This window comes from Penicillium paradoxum (genome assembly GCF_028828445.1).
Source record: "Penicillium paradoxum strain IBT 22861 chromosome Unknown utg000005l_segment0_segment0, whole genome shotgun sequence".
Lineage (NCBI taxonomy): Eukaryota > Fungi > Ascomycota > Eurotiomycetes > Eurotiales > Aspergillaceae > Penicillium > Penicillium paradoxum.
Window position 1 is genome coordinate 2,819,374 of NW_026643183.1, and position 18,943 is coordinate 2,838,316.

The window sequence follows — 18,943 nt, forward strand, 5'->3', positions numbered from 1 at the left end:
AGGAGAGTTGGTTCAAAAAATGAGGCAGTCACCCTAGGAATGCAAGGATAGGAACATAATCCAAAACCCAGGTCAAGATAGGAACAGAGAGACAGAGCAGAGATCAATAAAGACCAAGGAGCCTGAAAGCTGGCCGCATACTCCGTGGCCTTTACGCCTCGTAACGTTCCGTTACCGTCATGTGACATGGACTTGTGTCACGAATCGCTTTCGCTCCGAAAGGAATTTGGACTCCCATTACTGATCTCGAAGGATGCTGGTCAAGTCAATATGTCGAAGTATCCTCCGGCCTAGGCCTCTGAATTTACTGCCATTGCGAGGCATACATACTGGTAAAGACCAGATTTGGTCGATTTTCTGATCGGTGCTAATGCGAACAAAAAAGCATCCGATTCCGCCTTGTCTCCGGCTCTTTTAACCAGAGCTCGTTTACTCGCAGCCGAACACGCAAAACTTTCGGAACGATTGGGAGAGTCGTTTGACGCAAAAACCGCCAAGCGAGCTGGAGAATTGGCACCAATTACAAATGTCTTGAATGAATGGGTCAAAGCCAACGATGTATGCACCTTGGAAACTCCGTACCTGGAGTCACACTGATTTTTTTCTCTCTTAGTCTATTGCGGAGCTCAAATCTCTTCTAGCTGATCCTAGTACCGATGCTGAACTGCGATCTCTAGCAACAGAGGACCTCGAGAGCAGTCATGATGCCCTTCCATCAATATCAGACCGACTGAAAAAGGCTCTCATTCCGCGACACCCATTTGCCGACCTACCTTGCTTGCTTGAAATCCGACCAGGGGCAGGGGGAGATGAAGCAGGCTTGTTTGCTTTTGAGATGTTGCGGATGTACATTGCTTTTTGCTCCCGAAAGGGCCTCCGACCAACCATTTTGAAGCAGGACACAGAGGTCGGCCCGTCGGAAGACCGTCTTTGTGAAGCAGTCATTGAAGTTGAAGCTGATGGGGCTTATGATATCCTACGGACCGAATCAGGGGTCCATAGAGTGCAGAGAGTGCCCGCAACGGAGACCAAGGGTCGCACCCATACCAGCGCAGTTAGTGTGATGGTCCTGCCGAGTTTCCCAGAAAACGGTAGCGAGATGGACAGTGCCTTGAACTTTGAAGATCCAACCAGCGACTATTATATTGATCCTCAAGAGGTCCGGGTTGAAAAAATGAGGGCCGGAGGTGCTGGGGGGCAACACGTGAACAAAACAGAGTCCGCCATTCGACTGACACATATCCCTACCAATACGGTGGTTTCCATGCAAGATGAACGGTCTCAGCAGGCCAATCGGAGAAAGGCATGGCAGATGCTGCGGGCCAAATTGGCTGAAGCCCGACAGGAAGCCCGCGAGCAAGAGCTTGTGCAGCTCCGAAGAGGTATCCTGGGTGGTGTGGCCAAAATGGGCCGAGGCGATAAGATTCGAACTTACAATTTCGGTCAAAGTCGTTGCACCGACCATCGCACCGGCCTCACAATTCACAACCTGGATGGCGTACTTGATGGTGGTGATGGATTGGACAGTGTGATGGAAAATGTACGGACTTGGATGGCTGATCACGAAGTCGAGGCAATGATTGCAGAGGATCTGCAACGTGAGAAAGGAGAATGATACTGATGTATAACATATAATTGCCCATTTTGATCTATAAATACTTTCGCTCCGGATCCAAGAGATCCAAACCGTCCATAGCCTTTTCATACCTGTCCAAGCAGTTAGCACATTTGTACATTATGGACTTTTTGGGGGGTTCTGCCACGAACATGGTGAATACGATTCCTCCACTCATGATCAACCTTGCAAGTCGTGGCATGGCGCCGGACCATAAAGTGAGGACACCTTCATCTTTGACGATCCGAGTTGCGCAAACAATGCTATTCTTATAATGCTTGCTAGCCTCGAGTGATTGCATTCTGATGCTATTAGTCACATAATGTATCGTATGTGTGGGGGAATCCATACCTTGTCTTGACCGTGTCCAATGGTTGTGTCACGTAACTGATCAATGTTAGTTTTAGCCTGTCAACTCCAGGGAGATCAATAAGCTTACACAGTGATAAAACCCGCAATTCCACCAATACCAAAAGTGGCTGCAGTGCCTAACTTTTCTCCGGGCGCCGTATAGCCCTCCGCAAATTGCTTCAACGTCGTGTAGGCTGTAAATCGGGTTGCCGAGTTGGCGGCCTGTCTTGCTGTAGTAGGCACAAAGCCTTGGAAGAAGCCCTTGACACCCCTTTCCTTGAAGATAAGTTTGCTACCATGCAAGAAACCACGCATTCGAGGATTGGGGGATTTCCGGTCATCGATCCTATTAACCGGGTCAGAGAAGGACCTGCCAAAGGGGGATAAAGAGCGTGAACTTACAATTGAGTCTTGATGCTTTCGAAGGGAGTCACGGCCAAAAGAGACTCGGTGAACCCAGCACCAAATCCAGCGACAACCGTCCTTGGCCCTGAGATCTTGCCGTTCTCATCCTGGAGAACTGATTTTATAGCATCGAAAGCGACAAATCCTTATATGTATCAGCAAATGGTATAGATGAGCGTCATGAGGAACGTACGAATTCCAGCCTTGAGCGAGTTCCCAATAATCAGCGTTGTACATCCTGCGTACCATTGACTGCCGAAGGGCGGCCATGGTAGCTTTTGACCGTGAGCAAGCTGGCGATTGAGTTGGGTCCGGGTCTTCGCAACTACACAAGGTTAGTAGGATTCTTTGAAAGTGGCATTGGAAGGGAGTCATACATTCGGCGGGATATGTGATCGCTGTAGTATATGATTAGCTAGCAACTCTGTAAAGTGTTACGGGAGCTCTTACCGATCTCCACGGCTCCAGCAGTGGATCCCGCAAGGATGGAGCGGAGGGCGCTGGGCTATCCATTGGTGAGCTTTGAATTGAATTGAATTGAATGCTAGAACAAACCTTTGCCTTCTGATCCTTATCCACCGTCGACATTTTATGGTTGTTTGGAGAAAGTTGCAGGCGCCGAACATCGGAGACCACACGGCCCCCGGCACGTGCCAATCTCGCCAACACTTATTATTTGATTACTCGGAGAATATATTGGAGGGATTTTGTCCATTTCACTAGCTGAATCTACCTAGATACGTTCAGCAACTAGTGCTCCTCCAATCTTTTTTTTTGGTCTTTTTCATAAGTCTTGGTGTCAACTGGAAGTGTTGATCGCACAGTTTGAGGGTAAACTTGGAGAAAACTCCAAAGGGGAATGTCGCTTGTCACTTGGAACGCCGGACCCAACAACTGCACAATGATAAAAAGAATACAGCCCCCCCCCAAAAAAAACAAGAAACGCCGAAAATGCATTTTCATCGATTATAGGCCAGAACGGAAAAGACATATGATACATTGAACTCCCGTATCATGATGACCAGATAATCAATGCCGGGATAGCCCCGGCAACATTTCATAGAGCGGAGAAGGAACGAAGCGCAGGGATAGGGAAGTTGGTTAAGAGATCGGCGCTTGGGATTGACTCGGATTTGGTTGACCAAAGGTGATCCGGTTGGCGTCGTTGTGTGCCCCGCGGCGTTGGCCCTGTCCACGACCACGATAAGATCCACGCCCCCGATTGTTGTAGTATTGACCGTGTTGTTGACCGGGTTGACCACTATGCTGCGTGTGGTTGTTTCGACGAGGCTGACGTTCTCCGTTCATATTCACGGACCCAGCACCACTTTGAGGTGGAGGGTTGGAGATGGGTCGAGGGATGTTCTCTGGTGAATCGTAGACATAAAGCTTCTTGTCAATGTTCTGAGGAATGGGTTGAATTTCAGTACCCAATTCCTGTTCAATCTTATACAGATTGAACCGATCTTCCCAGTTGATGAGGTTGATCGCAAGACCCAAGTGTCCGAAACGGCCCGAACGACCGATACGGTGAAGGTAAGTTTCTGCGTTCTTCGGGAAATCGAAGTTGATCACGACGTTGACCGCTTGAATGTCAATACCACGAGTCAACAGGTCGGAGCAAACCAGGTTGCGGCATACGCCGTTGCGGAAGTCATGGAAGACCCGGTTGCGGTGCTGCTGAAGCATCCGAGCATGGGAGTAAAAGCACGAGTAGCCGAGTTCGGTGATTTTTTTGGCCAGCAGTTCAACACGGTTGGTTGAGTTGCAGAAAATGATCGACTGGTTGATCTGGAGCTTGGAGAAAAGAGTATTCAAGCAGTGAACCTTTTGTTTTTCCTCGACAAAAGCGTAATATTGGGTGATACCCCTCAAGGTGAGTTCATCCATGAGATTGATCTCGTAAGGATTGCGCATGTGCTTGTCCTTGAACGACTTCACAATCAGAGGGAAAGTGGCACTGAAGAGCATGACCTGGCGGTCCTTGGGGTGGAAGGACAGAAGTTGCTCAATGACCGGGGTAAATTCGGGAGATAACAATTTGTCGGCCTCATCCATCACAAAGGTTGGGCATTCGGCCAAGTCGGCGACACCTTTGCTGGCCAAATCCAACACTCGTCCAGGGGTTCCCACCAAAATGTGGACAGGGTCGTTCAGCCGAATAATGTCATCCATCAAGCCAGTTCCACCAGTAGTGACCATAACATTGATTCCTAGGTGTTTACCAAGGGTTTTGCAGACCTGTGATGTCTGGAGAGCGAGCTCTCGTGTGGGGACCAGGATCAGGGCCTGGGTCTTTGTGCTTTTGGGGTTAATGCGCTCAAGGGTGGGAATTACAAAGGCAGCGGTCTTTCCAGTACCATTCTTAGCTCGGGCCAGAATGTCTCTGCCTGTCAGAGCAACAGGTATCGTTTCTTCTTGGATAGGGGAGGGCTTTTCAAATCCAGCCTCAAAGATGCCCATCATGAGTTCACGTTTAATGTAGAAGTCCTCAAATTCAAGGCCTTTTGTAGCAGTGACATCCTAGTATCGAGTCAGTTGTTGAGCAATAGAAGAGGCGTGGGAGGAATAGGAAGCTCACCTCGGTTTGTGGGCGGGAATCTTTAGGGGGAAGATTCAATGTGTCTTGCAGTCTTTGTTCTGGATTTGCTTCCCTGGTCAAAGTCAGATCTAATTGAGCATGAACATTCGTGAGCGATTGACTTACAGCTTAGTATTACCGAGCTGTGTAGCAAGTGCGTCGGCCATTATGACGATAGGGTGAGGGTGAGAGGTGCGAGGGTGAGCTGGGAGGGCGAGGTGCGAGGTGCGTGGGAGGGTGAGGCTGGAGGTGTGAGGCTGGAGGGTGAGGTGGGGGGTGAGGTGGGAGGGTGAGACAAAATATCTGCGTGAAGACCAAGGAAAGAGGAAATTGTGGAGAGAGTTCACAGATAATATAAAAGATCAGATTTGGAGTGGAAGGGTTGAGTCTTTAGGTATGGCGGGGAGCGAAGAGGTTTGAAGCTAAAACGGTCCCGTCACGTGGATTACATTAATGATAACTAACTGCTAACGGAAAGATAATGTCGTCTGACCACGCTCTGGCTCTGCCAACTCCTTCACCATGACATCTGCAGAGATGGTGATGTCGGTCTTGCTACCAGGTGTGATCAAAATAAACTGTCGCCCGATCGATCGTCTGGCGGCGCCCATCTAGGATGGAAATTAGTATTGTTTTGTTTACAAGGGTTATAGGGTTCCTTACAAGCATATCAATGGCCATCTTGCGGTTGATATGATCCATGTAAACATCACTTAAGAAAGTCAGCAAATAACCAATCAAAATGTCCAGGAAACACATACAATTCATCAAGACAGCGGATCGGAGATCCCATTGCTTCCCATAAAGACAATAAGAGGCAGACTTGCGAGAATGATTTTTCTCCACCGGACAATGTCTTCGCACCTCTCCCGGTGCTGTCGTCTTTGGTAATGTCAGGCTCAACCTAGGTAAGTTAGTGAAGAGAAAAAACATTAAGGAGACAGGGGGATCGGACTTGTAGATCTAGAAGCTTATTGGTATGATCAGCCAGAAGCCGACCACGAAAGCTTCTCTCGCTCAAGAGATAGGTGAATTGGGCCTTGGCCCGGGATGAGATGTGAGATCTGAAGATCTCCCATCGCTTCTTGCGATTTTGGAGGGTATCTTTGAGAGCCTAGGAAGACGTTAGGGTAGCTAAAGGGGACAAGCGAGGTGGAGGACCTACTTGACTCAATGCGGAAAATTGTTCAAGTTGCTGCAAAGATCGATTATAAGCAGCAGCGGTTCTTGTTGCCTCTGCAGCAATTTCCTCACGAGAACTTCCCAACCTGTATGAGTGTTAGTTTATAGCAAATGGACAAGATAGAGAGCGAGAGATACTCCAAGTTATAGCGTTCTAGATCCCGGCCTAGTCTATCAAGCTTTTTATCCAAGCTCGCGGGTGTTTCTCCTTCGTCCACGGGAACTCGAGGTGAGACCATGCTGGCTTTTGCGTTGTATTCGAGAACCCGCGCTTTGACTTGGTCTCTTCTCGTCTCAATTGCAACCTTTGTCTGTTTATCTCGGTCGATGAGCGCAACAGCCTCGTTCTTCTCGTCGAGTATTTTGGTTTGTTTCATTTTCACAAGTTTCTGCTCGCTTTCAGCAACATTTAATCTTTCTCGGAGGGTCAGAAGATCAGCGTCTTGGGCGGAGAGTTCTCGCCGAATTTCTTTGAGGGTCTGCATCATGGCTCCCATGGCTGCCTCGCTATCGTTCAATGATCCCTCATTGAGCTGCTGCTCTTCCTCGGCTTCCCTGAGAGCTGCCTGCAGTGCATCGATGCGTCCATCCTCGGCGTTCTCTTTATCTAAGGCGTCTTTGAGTTCTTCGGCACGCTCTGCCATTCGTTGCATTTGGTACAGCAACTCTTTTTCGGTTCTTCCGTGTCGGACCACCGCCTGCTTGCAGGCCTCGGCACGTGAACAGGCAGTTAATATGTCTTGTTCAATCTCACTCTGTTGGCGCTTGAGGTCGGCAACAATATCACGTTGTGCCCTTGCAAGTTGGTTAGCTAAAGTACAATGTCGGATGGGTAGGGACTTACCGAATTTGCAAGGCCACATCGGATTTCATGCGCGGGGCTTCTGTCCACCCCGAAACGGGAGCCTGACTCGGTTCTCCGGCTCGACTGTACGATAATTGAAATCCTCGGCGACGATCTTGTGCATCGATGGAGTAACACCGTTTGACATTTCTTGGTCGTGCACCGTCGAAGAGCGTAGAGGAAGCAGTTTTCACATTCTCGATCAACAGAATTTGTTCAATTCCATGATTAATGATCAGTTGTCGCCGCACTAATTCGTTATCGATCTGGAAAGTCAGCACGAAGCGAGAGGCGGGGCCTAGGGTGGGGAGAGGGGAGAGTTACCTGAAGTATTCGCAAGACAGTGTCATACTTAGAGTCTGGTTCATGTGCCGATGTATCTAAATGACCACCAGAGCCAATGAAGATTGGAAAGTTGCTATCAGGTGAGCTTTTTTTCCTTTTTTCTTGTTATTAGACAAACTCACCACTGAACTCGCTTCATGACCCTGGAAAGAAGATCCATATCACTCTTGGACGAGACGATGAAGCCAGTAAGTGTGCCACCAAACATCCTTTCTAGGATAGATGACCACTTTGGATTTAGCAAAGTGACGTGATGGCCTATTGGGCCGACAGGAGGTGATTTGAAAGATTTTTCTTGCTGAATGGCTCTGAGAAGTGCGGTCATTTTTGGGAGTGACTGTCTTGATCCGCCTTCTCTGGTGAGATTTTCCAATTGCTTCTCTGCTTGGTCAATTTCTTCCTTTTTGCGTTCGCGTGGGCCTCTCGCTTCTAAGAGGTCCCTTTGGGAAGCTTCGGCATCTTCACGTAGGGTAGCGGCACCTTTGCGATGCTCTTCATATTCACTTCGAGCAGCGGCAGCCTCATTGACTGCATGTTCACACTCGTCTTGTTTTCGAGCATAGCCGCCATCGCTCACATCAGCGAGACGCCGGTTTTCATCGTCGACTTTTTGCTGGGTTTCTTGTATCCTAGATTTCGCTGCTTTGATATATTCATTGATTTGGCGCTTTTCTGCCTTTTTTTTCTGCCTGTTAATAAACAAACCAAAAAATATGGGTTGGAAGTACGCACTTGTAGATCATGTCGTCTAGCTATCTCAGTATCCAATCTTTCCTTTGTTTTGTCCCTTTCATCTTGGGCCGTAGTGACTGCCACGGCAGCTCTCCAGGAATGTTCTCCAGCGGATGTCTCCTCTGCGGCCACCTCATCAAACGCTGCATCAAATCGAGTGAGCTGGGATTCGGCATCGGCAATTTTCTGGCCTGCATCGGCAATTTGTTCGGCGAGTGATAATTCGATCTAGGATGTTGAGCTACCACATTTTAACTGAACGAGAGGGAGGGGGCTCACCTTTTCTTGCTCTTCGACTTGAGCCCAAGCCATTTGGCTTCGGATATTTCTGACCCGTGCTCGCAGAGAATCATGCTGGTCAGAGATTTCGAGTTTTTTCCTAGCTATTTCCTTACGGTTCTCGAAGACCTGTGTATTCTGAGCTGCGCCTCTGAGCTTCTCCTCAATGGAGTCAAGGGACTCTTCAACCAGCCGGTAGTCGTGGTCAAGCTGTTCTAATTGGACACCTTTGACAAAGAATTTGTATTTTTCAGCTGGGCTTGATGTACTCAAGAACTGCCGGGCCATGTCTTGCGAAAGAACATTCATAGGGTTTTCGATCTGCAGAGAAAAGTAGTCCGTGATCGCATCTAGCTCTGACTTTTTCGTCGAGACGATGCGCCCATTCTCTGACTTGATTTTGAACCCGCTCGTGCCGCTTCGAGAGAAGTGACGCTCAACAATGATCGTCTTGCCGAAGTCATCTGGCAGATAAGCGCCATCGCCTTGGTTTTTGATGCGAACGATGATAGTGCTGTTCTCTTTCCCCTCTTTGATGAAGTTCTTCAAGCTCTGGCCACGGTTTGTCGCCGAGGCTTTACCGCCGAGACAAAGAGTGATCGCTGTCAGGATTGCACTCTTGCCGCTGCCATTCTTTCCAGTAATGAAGTTGATAAGGGGCCCCAACTCCACGTAGAAATGATCATGGCACATGAAGTTGTAGCACTCTACGCGTTCGAGAATTCCATGTTCGGCGGGAACGTTCGCTTCGTCGATCAGGTGGGAGTATTTTTCTTGAATGATTTGGGTCTGGCGGAGCTCTAGCTCGTCTTCATCGTCTATAAGAGCGGCATCGTTGACTACGAGAACGGAGTTCGGGGCGTCCGACGAGACTGGCGAGGCTGGCGAGGACTGGGCGGGTGAGGAGTTCGTTCGCTGTCGCTTTCTCTGCGTCGCATTAGCTCTTGGACTTTATATCTGATGGATTCGTACCGAAGAACTCATGACTGGCCTATCCATACGCTTCAGAGACGGCATTTTAGCGGTTGATCAGTGGAAGTCGCGTCGCGCGTTAAGCACTTATTAATCAAGTGGGTGGGGCACCAGTAGGGACAAAGGAGAGAAGTGATTTCTTGGAAATTTTCTAATTTATACTCCGTACTTCGTAGGTGATTACTGTTTGACTACATGCTATTTTTATTCCGCATCTTCTCTAATTCATCGAAATTAGCCCGTAGAACGGTACTGAGTATACTCGAACCTTTGAAACTGGTGTCGGTCCATTCATCGCACGTGCGACGAAGCTGCTGATGAGCATCTGCAAATGCACCCTGTAGTTCAGATGTTCGAGTACACGATCGGCCTAAATCATTCAGGTAATGGGTAGGGTCTTGTATGCACAATCGTTGTGCGACAGGCACGTTTCGCTTCGCTGCAGCGGTACATTTGGCGCTGATCAGAGAGCGCTGGCCGCGCAAGTGAGCAGGTTCATCAGCGTCAGAGATCGCAGGCAACGTGCTTGCGCTGAATATACTGGGAGGATCCACGGCAATACCGACAGACTGGATGTTCACCTGAGTATCGTAAAATTGAAGAAGAGCAAGAAATTGGTCTCCCAGTCTATTGGGACCGGGAAATCGGCCATGGTTCATCTTCAAGAACGCCACAATGAGCATGGCCAGCGCATCTGGTCCAATGCTTGCCTGCGATGACCCAAAAAGGCCGCGCGCCTCCAACAACGTGCGTGTTACTGCATACAGAGGTCGCAAGGCGGGATATTCGACCTGATAATCTTGTAGGTACTCTGTAATGGCAGGAATACCCTCACCACAGTAAAATTGCAAAACCAGTCCAGTTGGCCGGTGTCGAACGGACAGCGCAGACTTTTGCTGCAAGTCTATTGTGGCGAATGCATCGGCATGCTGGAGAACCTTTTCCACTTGGCGGAGGAGACGGAAATGGGCGTCTCGGATCTGAGGCCGCGTGGGGCTCGGTCTTCGATCACGGTCTAGTGATCGAGCAGGGTCTTCATGTGGTATGATAAAGTCAAGGGTCGAGTGTGCCAGTGCAAGACCCGTGCAGTGCGATCCAATGACCTTTGGGGTATGGGGGACCACTGCTTTGAGGAGCGAGGCTATTTTTATCTTGAGCTTTTCTACATGGTCTTTTTCCTGGGCATTTAGGGCCAGGTATTGTTCCAATGCTCGAATTTCTGTGTCCAACGTGGATTCAGCGTCGGTGCGAGGCAAGTCAAGATTTCTCAGCCATGGACTTTGTGGATAACATGTTCCTTGGATCGCTTTTTCTGCGGCTGGATCGCTTCTGTTCTTCTGCTTGCTGGGGGTGTCGACTGGATAGACGTATGATGGTTGTTTTTTGGACGGAATCTCAGGTCGCCAAAGTCCCGCAGGATCTTCGATTGGAAATGTTTTTCGGATCAAACGAGACCGATTTGTTGATCGGTGGGCTTCCAGAGTTTTTCGGAGGCTGTTGGTGAAGACATCGGGGGCCCTGGCTGCCGCAATAGAGCTGGAGTGAAAGGAACGTAGACGTAATGATCGAGGAATTGAAAGTCGCATGTCAGCATCACCGAGGCGAGTGCGGGAGAGGACTCCGGGTATGCCTGCGTTACTATCCCAGGTTAGACGCCTCAGGCAGGAACAGCTGGGCATTCTTTCTGTCAGGTAGAAGTGACGTAGCACTGAGATATCTTCATTCATGCTGCTACAGGATTTGGGGGTTTTTTTTGTTTGGGGAACCGGTCAGCTAGAGTGGCTTCATCTCACCGCCCCTTCTATCTGTTTTACCCGTCGATTGTAGGGGTGAATTGTCCGTGCCGACTGCTTATTGTCCTTATCCCCCCTCTACAACCCCCACGATGTCCGAAGAGAGCCCCGCGCAGGTGCCCGATGACCAGCCAAACCCCATCTTGGTTGGGCCAGGGTTGAAAGCCCTCAAACAAGAAGCATATACCGATGCAACCAATGCAACACCTAGTCTACCGAATATCTCGAGCGAGGCCCCTTCATACTTCAACCTTGAGGCTGGAACCGACACTTCCCAGCAAGAAGCTGCGAAAGAGCCGTCTGGCATGGAGCTGCTGCGTCGATTGAGCTTGACCTCGGACTCTCCTACGTCTCCCGAGATTGATCCGCGTGTACAGCACCCAGGACTACGTCTGAGCGGCCGCCTGATTAGCGCCGCTTTCTGCATACCTTATAAGCTCAACTTCCAATCGGGATCGGACTGGGTGTGTGCTGGAATTTTCTCTCTTGTTTGATGACATTTGGCTAATCCCAACAGACGCTCAAGTCACGCTCCGGCACATCGGCGCTGTTCGATTCGTTTGCATATCTTGCATCGGGTGAGACTACCTGGGCACACACCCTGGTAGGCTGGACTGGAGAGGTTGAGCCCGATGTAGACGTTCACCAGCCAGTTTCGAATCATATGAACAAGGCCGCTGCCCCAGTTCCCGTGGATGGCACCAAAAAGCCACCCGCACATCCATTGGTAGAGGGGATAAGTGTCACCCAACAGGATCGAGAGCGACTCGATGAACAACTGAGTTCTGGTCGTCATGGCCGTATACTGCCCGTGTGGCTGTCAGATGCGTCCGAGGAACCAGAAGAGACCATTTTATTGAAAGATCAAGGAAGATGGCGCCGCTATGCCGAACGTGAGCTATATCCTCTACTCCACTACAAGCAACATGGCCCCACAGATGGCCGATCAGAGCGACGATGGTGGGCGGACTATGTTCGCCTGAATCAACTGTTCGCGGATCGCATTGTGCAGGAATACCAGGAGGGAGATGTGGTTTGGGTCCACGATTATCACTTGTTCCTCCTACCCAGTCTGCTACGACAACGTATCCCGAATATATACGTGGGCTTCTTCTTGCATTCACCTTTCCCCAGCAGCGAATTTGTCCGGTGTCTCGCGAAGCGCAAGGAGATTCTGGAAGGAGTGCTGGGCGCTAACATGATTGGGTTCCAAACGTTTTCCTACTCTCGGCATTTTACCTCATGCTGCACACGTGTTCTGGGCTTTGAGTCCAACTCTGCCGGCGTTGATGCTTATGGGGCTCACGTTGCAGTGGATGTCTTCCCTATTGGCATTGATGTCTATTCGATTCAGAAGGCTGCCTTTGGGGCTCCAGATATCGAGAAGACTGTGGTGGGCATTCGCAAGCTCTATGCCGGGAAGAAAATCATTGTCGGTCGCGATCGGCTGGATAGTGTTCGCGGTGTCGCGCAGAAACTACAGGCATTCGAAACGTTCCTGGAACGCTATCCAGAATGGCGTGATAAAGTCGTTCTCATCCAGGTGACGAGTCCTACCAGCGTAGAGGAGGAGAAGGAGGACCCCGACAATAAGATTGCTGGCCAAATATCCAATTTGGTTTCGACTATAAACGGAAGGTTCGGCTCTTTGAGTTTCTCGCCTGTCCAATACTATCCCCAATACTTGTCCCCGCGCGAGTATTTCGCTCTGTTGCGCGTAGCAGATGTTGGACTGATCACCACAGTACGAGATGGTATGAACACAACAAGTTTGGAATATATTGTCTGTCAACAAACCAACCACAGCCCTTTGATTCTTTCTGAATTCTCCGGTACAGCGGGCACTCTGCCCAATGCCATTCATATCAACCCGTGGGATCTTGTTGGTGTGGCTGGTGCGATTAATGAAGCATTGATTATGCCTGCGGCACAGCGGAAGGAGCAACATTTGAAGTTATACAAACATGTTGCCACCAACACGGTTTCTATGTGGTCCCGCCAGTACCTAAATCGCCTACTGACCAACCTTTCGTCATTTGACCAATCCGTTGCGACCCCCGCACTTGATCGTGCAAAACTAATGAAGCAGTACCGCAAGGCTCGTCGACGACTGTTCATGTTCGACTACGATGGCACATTGACACCAATCGTCAAGGATCCTCAGGCGGCCATCCCTTCAGACCGGGTACTTCGTACTCTGAAGAGCTTGTCAGCGGACCCACGCAATGCCGTGTGGATTATCAGCGGACGCGATCAGGCTTTCCTGGATGAATGGATGGGCCATATTCCCGAGCTTGGATTGAGTGCCGAGCATGGCTGTTTTATCCGCAAACCTGGATCAGAGGATTGGGAGAACCTGGCCGAAAGCAGCAACATGGGATGGCAGAAGGAAGTTGTCGAAGTGTTCCAACATTACACAGAGCGAACCCAGGGTTCGTTCATTGAACGGAAACGGGTGGCATTGACCTGGCACTATCGTCGCGCAGACCCGGAATATGGTGCATTCCAGGCTCGTGAGTGCCGAAAAGCCTTGGAAGACACCGTTGCCAAGCGTTGGGATGTAGAGGTCATGGCGGGCAAGGCCAATCTGGAGGTCCGGCCAACCTTTGTGAATAAGGGATTTATTGCCACTCGGTTGGTCAATGAATATGGCACCGCCCCAGGGAAAGCACCGGAATTTATTCTATGTCTGGGTGATGATTTTACTGATGAAGGTATATATATATATATTTTCCTTTCCGATCCCGCTCGGTGACTAACGAACGATAGATATGTTCCGGGCACTGAATAAGTTTGAACTACCACGCGATCACGTTTACTCGGTCACGGTGGGCGCCAGCTCAAAGCAGACCGATGCTAGTTGGCACTTGTTGGAACCGGCCGATGTCATTGGATCAATTCAGATGTTATTTAGCGCTAACCAGGATCATTGAATCTTTTTTTTTTTTATATATATATATCTTTTTCTGATATCTTTTTTTTCATCTTCAAGATTAAAATGAGTTTACATGTTAGTGTGAGGTTTTATCCGAGACACCTATTGCGGGGACCCCAGACGGTCATATTAATTGTGGAGATAGGATACATACCTTAGGTAACCTAGGTGTGTCCCGAGAGACGCCATACATTAACTGAGTATGTCGCAAACGGAGGAAGCAAGGCCGTCCATGATGACCTATACCACCAAACACATATGACTCAAGTGTAATTCTATGTGTTCGGAAGTGGACCCGGTCATCGGAAGGGCGCGTTCGGCCATTTTTGCGATCGGTGATCTCCCCGGTATAGTGACTCAAATCTAAAGATTTTTTTTATTCGGGCTATGGACTCACATTTGCTACATCTATCCAAAATGGAAAAAGAACATTCAAAAGAACGTATTCAAGAGACCAGTGGAGATCAAACTGGACACTCCGATGAAGAATCTGGTTGCGAAGCCATATCAAGCATTCCTACTATTGCCAGCCGCATATCAATCGTTCCCACCATTGCCAGCCGCACGCTATCAATCGTGCGCGCACGGGAATCCGGAAAGGATCTTGGGCCGCCTCCAGACGGTGGGTTCCAAGCATGGTCGCAAGTTGGGCTTGCACATTTCGTCATCTTTAATACATGGGGCTACATCAATAGCTTCGGCGTGTTCCAGACATATTATTCTCAGACGCTGGGACACCCACCTTCGGATATCTCCTGGGTAGGAAGTATCCAAATCTTTTTGTTGTTCTTTATTGGCACGTTCTCTGGTAGGGCCACTGATGCGGGCTATTTCAAGATCACCTTGGCCTGCGGTGCTCTATTGGAATGCTTCAGTATCTTCATGACCTCGCTATGCACAAAGTACTGGCAGCTGTTCCTGGCACAGGGCATTGGACAGGGAATTGGGTGTGGACTCATGTTCTGCCCAACATTGGCATTGATCTCGACTTATTTTGCCAAGAACCGTGGCATCGCAATTGGGATTGTTGCGTCTGGTTCTGCGACGGGTGGCTTGATCTTCCCAGCCGTGGTCATGAAGATGTTGCCTTCGGTTGGATATGGCTGGACCATGCGGACGCTTGGCTTCATCTCACTAGCCACGCTGACCCCCTGTGTGCTATTCCTCAAGCAGCGTCTTCCTCCACGCACAAGTGGTCCCCTTGTCGAGTGGGCAGCCTTCACCGAATTGCCCTATCTGTTGTTTGCAATTGGCATGTTCATGAACTTCTGGGGCCTGTATGTCGGCTTCTTCTATATTGGTAGCTTCAGCCGCGATATCATTGGCGTGTCAAGCGATCGATCCATTCACTTACTCTTGGTCATGAACGGAGTCGGATTGGTCGGGCGTCTTGTCCCCAATTTGCTGGCTGACCAATTTACCGGTCCTCTCAACTTGTTGATTCCGTTCAGTTTTGCCACCGCATTGGTTGGGTACTGCTGGGCAGCGGTCAGTGGTACATCCGGACTATGGGTGTTCGCTGTATTTTATGGTCTGTTTGCTGCGGGTATTCAGTCGCTGTTCCCCGCGACCCTCAGTACCCTCACTCCCGATCTGAAGAAGATTGGTGTGCGCATGGGCATGGTGCTTAGTGTGGTAGCAGTAGCCGCCCTTATTGGGTCTCCTATTGCTGGTGCATTGGTCGTTCGCGACGATGGTGATTACTTGTACGCCCAAATGTTTATGGGATCTGCGATCCTCACTGGAGCGTTGACGTTGATCGGGGCGCGTGTGACTAAGGTGGGTACCGGTCTGGCGCGAGTTTAGAACCCCTGTTCGTTGATCTCGTGGGATTGTAGGAGTCAATACATATATAATTTGAAATCTAATCCAGGGCGTGATCAGAGGCTTTGTACAAATATGTCGACCGATATTCATCGTCACTGCCCTTGTTACTGGTTCTGTAGCCGCAAGTTTCATACAATCAATACAGTATTGGAATATCTCAGGTTGATTCACGGGGGACAGTCTCGAGAATGGTCGATATAGTACTGCTGTTTTGAAAACTTTTTGTATTAGGTTTTTCCAAGATCACATGTAACCGTTTACCTAGCTATTCAATAAGGCTTAAGCCCTAAAATAACCCAATCTCATAGACAACGATACAACACCCTATACTTAGGTAAACTCCTTAGATTATTAAGCCCTAAATAGGGCCTATCAAATGTATTCCTTCATTTTCATCTTGTAATGGAAATATTTAGGCACTGTGGTTATTATTAGGTACCCAGGTGCCTAGAAACCCTGCTTTCCATTTTGTTACAATAAAACCATTCCTGTTGACCTTCTGTCTTATAACGTGGATGGGGTATTTCCAAAGTCCATTCCTCTCCAACCTGGATACACCCTGTCAATTTCCTTCCCCGATGTAAACAACGGAAAAATGGAAGATGGCACGTGGCAGAGTTGGAAAAGAGAATGTTTGGCCGTGGATGAGTGGTTAAAGAGATTGATAAGCCATTTTTGGAGTTGCCAAACTGCAGACCAAGTTCATCGACTTGACAGATAGTTGAACGGTAAACTGGTGCAGTGTTCTCTAACCAGAAATCCCTGATGGATCATACCTTTGACTTTGAACAGACTGTGCCATAGCTGGTCGTCATGGAAGACTGGTATTCACAATAGCGATGGATAAACCTGCCGTTAGATGGACCAAAAGACAGGGAAACAAGGTGAGGACATATACCTACGTAATGGTAGAGGGTGGATTTCTGGATGTATTAAAGTCTGATCTCCAAGACTCAAAATAAAATATGAATAGCAATGCGTTGATGCAAGATTGTGCACCTCCTCGATTTGGTGTCTCTGTGTGGAAGGATGAATCAACGACCGGGTGTTCCTCTGCGAATCTCCTCAATTCAGTATGTCTCTGTGTGGAGGAGGAATCAACGATCTGGTTTGTATCTGCGAATGTTCTCTCGCCGCCAACTTGGATAACATTTTCCTTGTCATGCTTCTGAGACTAGCTGATCCTGCCTTGTTCGGTGAATTGTGACATACGCCCTGTTTTAAATTTGAATCATCATTAGTGATTGTTCTTTTCTTTCTTTCACGAACGGAGACCTTGACCTCATCTCAACAATCAAGGAGGACATTTGATGGAGGACTTGCATTATACCATAACCTGCATTTGTCTGGCCATTCATCAGCTAGGTAGAGATCAATGAGTACCAAGATAAGAAAATGAAATGAAGAAAATGAGGGCTTGTATTCCGAATTCGTCTTTTACCTTCAAGATATGGTTGGCTTTCATTGGGAAGTCTCTCACAATTTGCTTTTCTGATTTTTGGCAGCGTGGTGATCCGGGATTCGAAGGTTGCCTCTGATCAGCCAGAGTTCTTCTTTTTAAGTCAAATCCAGGGAAAAGACCAATGTAGCCTGTCAAAGATCTGCTAGCTTTTTGAAGACCCGTCGTAGTGAAAAGGAGATTGGATTTCCAGGGATGGCCCCGGGGGGGGTGCATGTAGCTAAGGGGTTCCCATCTTTAAGATCTCGGTGGACTCAATCCTCGTGATTAGGCGAAACCTTGCACCCCCGATGCTTAGTTGGATAGGTTGGATCTATTTTGATCCCTTTACTTGATGTGGTTCCAAATTGAAATAGACTATTCCACACTTGATGAGACTGACTGGAATCCCTTTGGTGCTATCAGAGCATTGTAGACAATAAAGTATGTATTATGCAAAGCTGCATTGGATCTCGCTGGAGTGATAATATGAGTTTTAGTCCTTCACGCGGATAACATTATTGAGAGATCTGCCTCCTCTATCTATGTTTGAGGAGCCTTCCCCAGTAGGTTCCCTTTCTATTTATACTGGGTGTTTTGCTCTTTCGGCCCTAATACGTGGGCCTCAGATTGACTGGATGCTTAACTACATTTGTGACTCAATGATCCTGTACTGGCTTCTTCGGATTGTATGCAGATTACGGTCAATGTACATGAGATCTCTCCCTCATACTCCGTAGCAATTTATAGTCACTCTTGGAGCCGGGATATATTAATATATTCGTGCTCATCGAGGAAGGAGCCTCTAACGTACCTTCCCTTTAAGATCTAGATAGGTTATATAAAAGCGTTTATCAATGGATCCCCCTCCCTGAGGGAGAGATTTGTTAATGAAAGAACGGGCACACGGAAGGCGGTGACGAAACGTTTATTATTAGGCAGAATCATTTAGACCGCCCACCCGCTGATTCAACTCGGCGGGGAACTTTCAGTCTTTACAGAGATTAAGGAGAATTAGCCATCCAGAACAATAACATCATATTCTTTCAATATTTATCAAGATTCATCGTGTATTAAAGAGCTAGTGAACCAGAGGGTCCCTAGGGACTAGTTTTAGACGGAAAAGACTAGAAGACCCGAAGTGGATCGGGTTAGTCAGATTTTCCGTTAATAGTGGTGGTTCTAGAGGGGGATCGCTCTAACGCTACTAGAGGAGCCCGTCGAATTAAGAAAAAAAAGCTAATAGCGATAAAAAGAAAAAAAAAATCGTAACGACACCCGCGTTAAGAGGTGAATAGTATCTCTACTAAAAACGCCTAATCCCACCGATTCGCCTAGTAAGCGAATAAAGATTTAGTAGCTTATAGAGAGCTAAGGCGCGTAACCGGGTAGCTATATCCTAGCGGACCCTAAATATTTAGTAGCCGCGAGGTAAGCGCTAAGAGAGTACGTAATCGGAGAAACTCCTAAACGCGGAAGAAAAGCTAAGTTAGCGAAACTACGTAAGGAAGAAGCCTCGGGTAAAAGAACGCCGGTACCTCCTCTCCGGAAAAAGGTAGAAGAGACTAAGGAGGGGGCTACGAGTTTATATTAAGAGGAAGAGAGTATAAAGGCGAGATACGTTAATATTAATATACCGACGTA

General features: G+C 48.5%; 7 protein-coding genes across 7 annotated transcripts; 3 read left to right on the forward strand and 4 right to left on the reverse strand.

The window, feature by feature from the left end:
• Positions 1–253: 253 nt before the first annotated feature.
• On the forward strand, positions 254–1,615 carry N7457_006042 (putative mitochondrial translation release factor (RF-1); the record flags this gene model as incomplete). Its single annotated transcript, XM_057177086.1, has 3 exons — positions 254–278; positions 344–558; positions 614–1,615. The coding sequence occupies 3 exons, from the start codon at positions 254–256 to the stop codon at positions 1,613–1,615; spliced, it is 1,242 nt and encodes a 413-aa protein (XP_057031388.1).
• Positions 1,616–1,649: 34 nt separating this feature from the next.
• N7457_006043 (putative mitochondrial tricarboxylate transporter (Ctp)) lies at positions 1,650–2,959 on the reverse strand (the record flags this gene model as incomplete). The annotated part of the gene is made up of 6 exons (XM_057177087.1): positions 1,650–1,923; positions 2,055–2,312; positions 2,369–2,516; positions 2,565–2,696; positions 2,822–2,876; positions 2,927–2,959. 6 exons carry the CDS (start codon positions 2,957–2,959, stop codon positions 1,650–1,652), a joined length of 900 nt encoding a protein of 299 aa, XP_057031389.1.
• Positions 2,960–3,472: 513 nt separating this feature from the next.
• dhh1 (DExD/H-box ATP-dependent RNA helicase DHH1) lies at positions 3,473–5,119 on the reverse strand (the record flags this gene model as incomplete). Its single annotated transcript, XM_057177088.1, has 3 exons — positions 3,473–4,894; positions 4,953–5,025; positions 5,079–5,119. The coding sequence occupies 3 exons, from the start codon at positions 5,117–5,119 to the stop codon at positions 3,473–3,475; spliced, it is 1,536 nt and encodes a 511-aa protein (XP_057031390.1).
• Positions 5,120–5,419: 300 nt separating this feature from the next.
• Positions 5,420–9,351, reverse strand: N7457_006045 (DNA repair protein SMC6; the record flags this gene model as incomplete). The annotated part of the gene is made up of 12 exons (XM_057177089.1): positions 5,420–5,563; positions 5,616–5,664; positions 5,714–5,856; positions 5,908–6,066; positions 6,118–6,220; positions 6,273–6,929; positions 6,979–7,244; positions 7,303–7,396; positions 7,446–8,008; positions 8,056–8,283; positions 8,335–9,261; positions 9,307–9,351. 12 exons carry the CDS (start codon positions 9,349–9,351, stop codon positions 5,420–5,422), a joined length of 3,378 nt encoding a protein of 1,125 aa, XP_057031391.1.
• Positions 9,352–9,497: 146 nt separating this feature from the next.
• On the reverse strand, positions 9,498–10,985 carry N7457_006046 (uncharacterized protein; the record flags this gene model as incomplete). Its single annotated transcript, XM_057177090.1, has 1 exon — positions 9,498–10,985. One exon carries the CDS (start codon positions 10,983–10,985, stop codon positions 9,498–9,500), a length of 1,488 nt encoding a protein of 495 aa, XP_057031392.1.
• Positions 10,986–11,191: 206 nt separating this feature from the next.
• Positions 11,192–14,032, forward strand: orlA (putative alpha,alpha-trehalose-phosphate synthase subunit Tps2; the record flags this gene model as incomplete). Its single annotated transcript, XM_057177091.1, has 3 exons — positions 11,192–11,563; positions 11,617–13,813; positions 13,869–14,032. The coding sequence occupies 3 exons, from the start codon at positions 11,192–11,194 to the stop codon at positions 14,030–14,032; spliced, it is 2,733 nt and encodes a 910-aa protein (XP_057031393.1).
• Positions 14,033–14,451: 419 nt separating this feature from the next.
• N7457_006048 (putative MFS monocarboxylate transporter) lies at positions 14,452–15,840 on the forward strand (the record flags this gene model as incomplete). Its single annotated transcript, XM_057177092.1, has 1 exon — positions 14,452–15,840. One exon carries the CDS (start codon positions 14,452–14,454, stop codon positions 15,838–15,840), a length of 1,389 nt encoding a protein of 462 aa, XP_057031394.1.
• Positions 15,841–18,943: the final 3,103 nt, after the last annotated feature.